The sequence below is a fragment of the Pongo pygmaeus genome, chromosome X (assembly GCF_028885625.2).
Source record: "Pongo pygmaeus isolate AG05252 chromosome X, NHGRI_mPonPyg2-v2.0_pri, whole genome shotgun sequence".
NCBI lineage: Eukaryota > Metazoa > Chordata > Mammalia > Primates > Hominidae > Pongo > Pongo pygmaeus.
The window spans coordinates 53314473-53323083 of NC_072396.2; the positions used below are offsets into that span (position 1 = coordinate 53314473).

The window sequence follows — 8611 nt, forward strand, 5'->3', positions numbered from 1 at the left end:
GATTTTGAATATTCACACTTTCTGGATATCAACACATTTCTAAAGCATACTTATCTTGATTAAAGACTGTTGAGGAATGGGTGCAGCACACCAGCATGGCACATGTATACATATGTAACTAACCTGCACATTGTGCACATGTGCCCTAAAACTTAAAGTCTAATAATAATAAAATAAAAATAAAAATAAAAGACTGTTGAGGTCATTAAAACAGTAACATAAATATTTAAGATGCATTGAAAATTTTGTTTTAGAATTGGCTTTTCAATCATTTCATTACAAGCAATGCTTTCCTGCTGTTTACTTACGCCTACATCTACTATCTTCTTTTGTATTGTGCTTTGTGTTTTACAGAACATTTACTCTATATAAAGCATATATTTCTAACCTAGGAAAATATCAAATGGAAAGGGTATGAGAATACCTTTGATATGTACATTCAGCAGAACTACGTGCTGCCAGGTACAGTTGCATGAACATATACACATCTCCACTTCCTGTGAGATAAAATTTTAAGAAGAAAATTTTCTTTAGGAATCAGTCCTCCCCCAGGCCTTATTTACAATGTCTGGCTTACTGTCAACCTGTGAGTCTGTCCACCAACCCTACAGGACCTCATATCCCTCCCTTCTCAAATGCCTACCTCTTCCCTTCCCTTCCCCCCCACCATCAGAAAACAGGCAGAGATATACACAGCCATCAGCTTCTCAAACTTGATTTTATTGTAATCATCGCCGTTGGTGGTGAGGATTTGTCCAATTTGGTTTCTCCATGTTTGACTAGTCTTCCTCACCCTCCTCTGAAGATCCTTCAGATGCGTCTGGGTCTTTGTCCTCTTGTGAAGATCCTCCAGCTGAGTCTAGGTCTTTATCCTCCTGTGAAGATCCTTCAGATAACCCTAGGTCTTCATCCTCCTGGGAAGATCCTTCAGGTAAGTCTAGGTCTTCATCCTGCTTTGAAGATCCTTCAGATGAGTCTAGGTCTTCGTCTTCCTGTGAAGATCCTTCAGCGGAGTCTAGGCCTTCGTCCACCTCCTCTTGGACTGGATTGATGGAGTTCTCTCGGGACTGGTCATTCTCCAGTTGATTTGAATGTATTTTCTTAGTCTTCCTGTAGCACAACACTAATACTGTTGAATATTCTGACGTTTTCTTCTTTTTCAAACTCGGTTCAAGGGCTAAGTCTCTGTTTGGTGTCTCCTGCATCTGTTAAGAAAACAGGGAGAGGCCAGAAAGACATTATTGTGGGTGAATAGGATAGAGACTGGATAGCAAGGGGGGCTTTATGAGAAGGAATGCAGGTTGAGGAAGGGGTTTGATCCAGAGAAGAACAAGGTTGAATCACAGGGTAGGGATCTATGGGGAAGAAGAAGAGGAGCATGGGTAAGGTCGTCTGTTAGTCCAAACTGCACGATTTTGTTAGTTCTTTGCTTTTTGCAGACCTTGGTCAAAGTGAAACATCCCATGGGGGTTCAGGCCGTGAGAAACATCCTGCCTAACCACCTGTCCACAAGGCAGACAAAGGCCCAACTAAAGAAACATCCCTATCGTATCTTGCTTGGCAAAGTTCTAAGGAACACCACGATGATATTCCACAAGAAAAAGGGCCAAACCACCTGATCATAAGAACATCTTATCAATATCCTGCCGGGCAGCAAGCCATACTGCCCAGATCCCTCCCACCCATACCTGTAAGTACCCCAGACTGTAAGTGGTGGTGGGATCTGGCATTAAGCTGGTCCCCCACTTCCACAAGCGTCTGCAGTATTCCTGTGTTGCTGTTTGAGCTGCCCCCTCTCTGTGTGTCTTTCTTTCATCCTCGCCTTCTCTTCAAAACCTAACATTTTGGTGTCAAAACCTGGAGTGGTGATTGGGTTCTAATGGGTAAATTTTCTCCTGCAACCGGGAAAGCAGAAAGCAGCACAAACTAGACCGGGGCCTGCTTCCGGATCCTGAGTCATCTCCCTGTTCCTAGTTCCGTTCCCCTTATACTCTAGTCTTCTCCAGACCTGGGATAACCTCCAGATATTGATCAAACTGTCGACCTTTTTTATTTCCTTTGCTTCCCCTTTCTGAGCTGCTGCAACAAGGATCACCCCCATTTCTGGACATCACATCCAACACTGGGCGTCAATTAGTGGGTGAGTCTCCCTCTTCCTCCTTTCCGGATTCCTCTCTATTTCTGCCTGTTCTCCAAAAAACAATCAAGTGCTGGGTGAGAGGTCTCCCCAGTCACCAGGTGACCGCAGCCTCCCTTCTCAGGGGACAGTCAGAACGTTTGCCACTCTGGCCGATCCAGCCCCTGGGGAGCATGAATAGTACACGGCTGCCCCGACTCTCCAGGTCCCTTCTTCCAGGTGGAATCGAGTACTCACTTTCCTCTGGTGTATTCACTTCTCTCTGGAGTACTCGCTCCCCCTGGGGTATTCACTCTCTTCCAGGGTACTCACTTTCCTCAGGGGTATTCACTCCCATCCAGAGTATTCACTCCCCTCTTCCAAAAAAACAAAACATTCAACTTCCAAGTTCAACATAATCTAAAAAACTTTCTCCAACACAATGGTAAGTAATCTGAAGTGCTTTGCTTATATCTTCGTTCACAGCTCACTCTCCCTCTCTGCCAATCTTGTTCACCTTTTCAAATCTTCCTCCTCAAGGAGAAACCCCCCAAAATGCCTCCTCCTCCAGACAAGCGCCTTCCTCCTCTGAATCTCAACCTGGCCAACAAACCCCTTCCTCTGCCTCCTGCCCACTACCATTCCCTCCACCTTCTCCTTCGGATCCAGCTCCTCCACCCACTTACTGTCGCCCTCCATCCCCCTTCCTTCTCCACCTCAAACCAGGTCTCACGCCCAACCCTCTTTTGCCGAAAACCAGGCACATGCCCAAAGGCCTTCCAAAGTCTTTCCCCTGCAGGAGGTTGCGAGGCCTGAAGGCATAATCTGAATTCAAGTTCCCTAGCTGACTTCTCCCATATTGAAGAGACTTGACTCCTTTTCAATGGATCCTACCTCCTTCTGCAAGGAATTTCTGTACTTCCCTAAATCTTATGACCTTACCTGGCATGACATATATGTCATCCTCTCCTCTACCCTCACCTTGGAGGACAGGGAACGCATCTTTATTGGCATCCAGACCTATGAGAACACCCTCCAACAAAAAGATGCTGCTCACAACCCAATAGGGACCCTAGCTGTCCCCAGAACTGACCCCAATTGGAATTGTCAGGCAACTTCCGTAGACAGACAGAAACCAGGCCATATCATATCATGCCTTCTAGCTGGCATAAATAAAGTTGCCCCTGCTCTTTTCCTCTCCTGCCTTCCAAAGGTCACAACTAAATATGCCACCTTAAGCCCTAGTAACAATAAGGGCAAAATCGACCTCCATTTACACTTTATCTCCCAGTCAGCCCCAGACATTTGAAGAAAACTTAAAAAAAATGGAGGATGACCCTCAAGCCTCCCAAAGAAACTTAATCAAAGTGGCCTTTAAGGTCTTTAAGAATAGAGAGGCAGCACTGAAAACCCCAAACCTAAAGAAAGACCAGGCTAAATACCAAATGCTGGTAGCTGCCAGTCAACAGGGTTCCCAAGGCATACAGAATTCCTCAACCTGGCAACAGTCAACTCCAGGAGCCTGTTATAGGTGCGTCCAACACAGACACTGGGAAAAAGCCTACCCTAATCCCAGGATATTCTGAAAACCTTGCCCCATCTGTGGTACCAAGCAACACTGGAAGTCAAACTGTGCTCAGTGAAACTCTTCATCCTGCTTCACCACCCACACCTGAAGACAGATGGGGCCTAGAGTCCACTGCCCCTACTGCCATCACCACCTCGGAACCCAGGGTAATTCTGTCAGTCTCTAGTAAGCCCATGTCTTTCCTATTGGATGCTCAATGGGACAACTAGTTACTCGATTTTACCCGAATATTCTAGATCCTTTTTCAGTTCTTCGGTCTCTATTGTGAGAGTCAATAGAATCCCCTCTAGGCACAGACTCGTCCTTTATTATACAACCTATTCAACACCCCCCTTCACCCACTCTTTCCTGGTTATCCCTCAGCCCCTACACCTATCTTGGGGTGGGACATATTAAGTAAATTCCAGGCCTCCATGCAATGTGATTCCTACAATTCTACCCCTTTTATTTTACTCTGACACCGAAATGCTTCCCTCTCCCCCCACTCATCCTCATTATTTACCGTTACCTTCTGTTAATTCTAAAGTTTGGAATGTTTCTAAACCCACAATAGCCACACATCACATCCCAGTTAAAATAACCCTTCAGAACCCCTCCATTTTCCTTTGTCAGTCTCAATATCCCCTTAATCCAGCCGGTTTAAGGGGCCTCAATCCTATTTGTAAACTTTGGCAAGCTAAAATTCTCAAGCCTGTCAACTCTCCCCACAATAGCCCTATTCTGGCTTTCCAAAAGACAGACAAGACTTAGCCCTTTTTCCAGGATCTCCAAGTTGTTAACCAGGCAGTGGTACCAATCCATCTGGTGGTCTGCAACCCATATACTCTACTCTCCTGTACTCCTACCTCTACCACACACTCCTCTGTGTTGGAGCTAAAAGATGCCTATTTCACTATTCCCTTAAACCCAGCTTACCAAAGTCTCTTTGTTTTAACTTGGCCAAATCCTAATACTCACATGTCCACCCAACTAACATGGATTATACTCCCACAGGGGTTCCAGGATAGCCCCCACCTATTCAGACAGGCCCTCATCAAGGACCTAGCTGAACTTCCTCTTTTTCCTAGGGCCCTCCTCCAATACGTCAATGACCTCCTTCTCTGTAGCCCTTTCCTTAACCTGTCCATTCAACATACCACTGAGGTTTTTAACTTCCTCCATAATCAAGGAGATTGGGCCTAACCCACAAAATCTCAGGTAGCACAAACATGGGTTTGTCCTAACCCCTAATTCTCGAACCATCCCAAACCAACGAAAGGAGCTAATTTGGGACATGCCCCTTCCCCACACACAAAAAAGGACCTCCTCTCCTTCTTGGGCCTTGTGGGATACTTTTGGCTGTGAATTCCCAACTTTGACTTGCTGGCCAAGCCACTCTACATGGCCTCACATGGGCCCATCCCAAAACCCCCAAACCGAGGTTACCCCATCAATTCCCACTAAAACAAAACAAAAACAAAAACAAACGAACAAACAAACAAACAAAACTTAAAAATGCCCTTTTAATTGCCCTGACACCGGGACTGCCCAACCTCACCAAGCCCTTTACTTTGTATGTACATTCCGACCAAGGCCTTGCCCTTGGACCACTCTGCCAAACATACGGTGATGCCGCACAAGCCATTGCACATCTCTCAAAACAACTGGACTCTGTCATCCAATGCTGGTCACTCTGACTAAAAATCTTGGGGACGGCCACGTTGCTGGCCTTAGAGGCACGGAAACTCCCTCTTTACCAACACATTACTATTGCATCTTCCCATTACCTACAGTACCTCATAAACCATCAATTTCTTCTATCCCTCACACCATCCTGCTTACATCAGGTACATGCCTTATTCATAGGTAACCCTCTAATCACCTTCCAGAAACATAAAACTCTCAACCCAGCCACCTTCCTCCCTGTAAACACTTCCGACTCTAAGCGCTCTCACTCCTGCCTGGACCTCTTAGACTCCCTCTCCTCCCACTTCCAACACACTTCAGATGCCCCTTTGCAGGGAACACATACATGATTAATTAATGGAAGCTCTTTTAGGGAGCCGTGTCCAGCAGCTGGCTATTCCATCATTGCTGAAAATAAACTCCTAGAGTCCAATGCTCTCCCACCCCATGCTACCTCTCAACAGGCAAAGCTAGTTGCCCTAACCAGGGCCCTCACACTAGCAAAGGGAAAGAGGGTCAACATTGACACCAATTCCAAATATGCATACTATATCCTACAGTCTCATGCCTTAATCTGGCAGGAACAGGGTTTCCTAACTACAAAAGGAACTCCCATAAGAAATGGCAAACTTATACATAAGCTGCTGGGGGTGGATAAACTACCACTAAAAGCCACCATTATCCATTGCAAGGGACACTGAAAGGCTACAGATGCCAAAACCGAGAAAAACCTTTCAACAAATTCGGCAGCCTGGCAGGCAGCCTTTAAAACCCCATCGTTATTGCTCATTTTTTCCCAGCATACACCCTGCATATACCCAGTAGGAACGAACCCCACTTGCCCGGACTGGCGCCATTCAGGAAAAAATGGTTCCACCTCAATGATAAAAGTGTCTTGTCCAAGTTTAAAAAACCTTCTGTACTTTCATATGCGCACAACCATTTCCATGCCAGTTATTGCCCCTACTCCAGTTTTTAAAAACTTATATATATTCTTCCACCGTGGCTGCCCATCTCAAAGATATTACTAAGGCATGTTCCCTTTGCACTCAAACTTCCCCTCAGGAAGCTATCAAACCACCTCCTTTCCAACACACAAGGCCTGAGGACACTTACCAGGGCAGGACTAGCAAATCAACATCGCTCACATGCCCCCCAGAAAGTGATTCCTATACCTTCTGATAATAGTAGATAAATTATCTGGATGGACAAAAGCTTTTCCCACCACCACCAAAAAGGCACGCACCATCGCTTCTATTCTCTTCACCCATATTATCCACCGGTTTAAACTCGCTCTTGCATCCAGTCAGATAATGTGCCAATTTGTTTCACAGTTTAACCAACAGCTGGCAAAGGCTCTAAACATTAAATCGGCTTTGCATATTCTTTGCCACCCCGAATCTTCAGGAAAAATTTTATAAAAAACAACAACTAACCAAACTCTCCCTAAAGGTTAAAATGGCCTGGACTTCAATTCTCCCACTGTTCCTCATGCGTTTATGAGTCATTTCCCAAAAGCCCCTCAGCCTAAGCCCATGTAAACTCATGTACAAATCCCCCTTTATCCTCCAAAATATCCCCATATTTTCTCCCCCTTCTATATGGAATACTTGGCCAGCGTTACACCTCACCCAATATCTAATAAGACAATACGCAAATGCTTGCTTGACCCAGCCTAAAAGTCCATCCTCAAAACACTCCTTCCTGTCCCTACAACCAGGGGACTGGGTCTGAATCACAGACTCCTCCTCCTCCCCTCTCCAACCTAAGTGGAGGGATTCTCACCAGGTGATGCTAACTACTCCCACAGCGCCAAAGCTAACATCCTTTCCACACTGAATGCACCATTCTAAACTAAAAAGAGCACCAGATCCACGTGCAGAAATTTGTTCACCCCCAAATTATTCTCCTTCCCTCGTAGGACCAGCCTCACTGTACTTAACAAGAATTCCAGAATTTGCCAATCCAGAACACCCTAGCCCATAACACGCTCCGTCGCCAATTTCCAATCTTTTATCTCCTACTTTGTTTCAGATCTTTCCTGGTTTCCCTTCCCCATGTCCCTGGATAGTCTATGCCAATTTCTCACACTAATGCAGGAGGTATGACTGCAGGGCACCGAGGAACTTTCATAGAAAGGGACAGGCACTTTGAGCCAGGGACTTTGCAGGGCATCCCCAGGGCATTTGTAGTAGAAAAAGGGACTTGAGAGCTTTCGTCTCTCTTTGTCCAATCTCATGCATTCAGAAACGTTGGGAACAGACAGTCCCTTACCGGAGGATGTGTCTCAGAAAGATCTTTTGTGGAAGAAATAAATTATTTTCATATCTTTATTTATAAAGCCTTTTTTACTTTTTTTTTTCCGGACAGAGTGTCACTCTGTTGCTCAGGCTGGAGGGCAGTGGCATGACCATACCTCACTGAAGCCTCCATCTCCTGGGCTCAAACAATCCTCCCGATGTAGCCTCCCCAGTCCCTGCTACTACAGATGCAGACACCACACCTGGGTAATTGGTTTATTTATTTTTTAGATAGTGGTCTCACTGTGTTGCCCATGCTGGTCTCCTTTTACTGGGCTCAAGCCATCCTCTCACCTTGGCTAGTTTTATAAATGCTTTTATTAATCACTTTGTTCTCTGGTTCTGGGTTTTCTGCCATGCTTCGAATAAACGTAATTGAATAAATTCTTCTGTAGACTAAATACATTCACGCCTGTTTACTTTTTTCTTTTAGGTTGTGTTACTACACATTTAAATCTCTGGACTGGTAACTAATTTCCCTGAATATACCTGTAGGTCATTCGGACAGTGTGTGTTTCAGAAATAGCCATAGATTCTGATCATAGGCTCTAGGCTCAGTTATGACCAGAAAACAAGTCCTGCCAGTCTCCTACCTCAAATATATGTTTGTGTATTGACCTGAGCTTTGAGACAAGCTTCCCAGACTGAAACCATCGTATCATAAAGCTGGATGCTTTCTTGAGGAGATAGAGTGACATCCATATTTTCAATTCGAGTGTAAATAAATTAATTAATGGATGAAAAGATGTATGCAACAATGCAAAGCAGAATAACCGGTATTTGATTAATACGGCATCACCAAATTTTGCTTTAACAGATCTGATCGTAATTATTTCAGTCTTTGTGGGTCACGAAGTTTCTGTGGCATAGTGTTGTGTTTTTTGGAAATAATACTTTTAAATGGAAACAAAATCCTTATCTCAATGGCTACGCAAAACAAGC

At 44.9% G+C, this 8611-nt stretch overlaps 1 protein-coding gene across 1 annotated transcript; it reads right to left on the reverse strand.

Annotated features, from left to right (window-relative positions):
- Positions 1-779: 779 nt before the first annotated feature.
- LOC129024087 (sperm protein associated with the nucleus on the X chromosome N2-like) lies at positions 780-8027 on the reverse strand. The gene is made up of 4 exons (XM_054471052.1): positions 7964-8027; positions 3059-3136; positions 1928-2103; positions 780-1205 (listed from the first exon to the last, which is right to left on the reverse strand). The coding sequence occupies exons 1-4, from the start codon at positions 8025-8027 to the stop codon at positions 780-782; spliced, it is 744 nt and encodes a 247-aa protein (XP_054327027.1).
- Between the last annotated feature and the right edge of the window lie 584 nt (positions 8028-8611).

What these genes read in the sequence shown, in the direction of transcription:
- LOC129024087 (XM_054471052.1), bottom strand. Translation starts at nt 8,027, where the DNA reads ATGGCAGAAAACCCAGAACCAGAGAACAAAGTGATTAATAAAAGCATT. An exon ending in CATTTATAAAACTAGCCAAG is followed by an intron (nt 3,137 to 7,963) that starts GTGAGAGGATGG and finishes GTGTTCTCATAG; the next exon opens with GTCTGGATGCCAATAAAGAT. An exon ending in CGGAAGCAGGCCCCGGTCTA is followed by an intron (nt 1,206 to 1,927) that starts GTTTGTGCTGCT and finishes TTTTCTTAACAG; the next exon opens with ATGCAGGAGACACCAAACAG.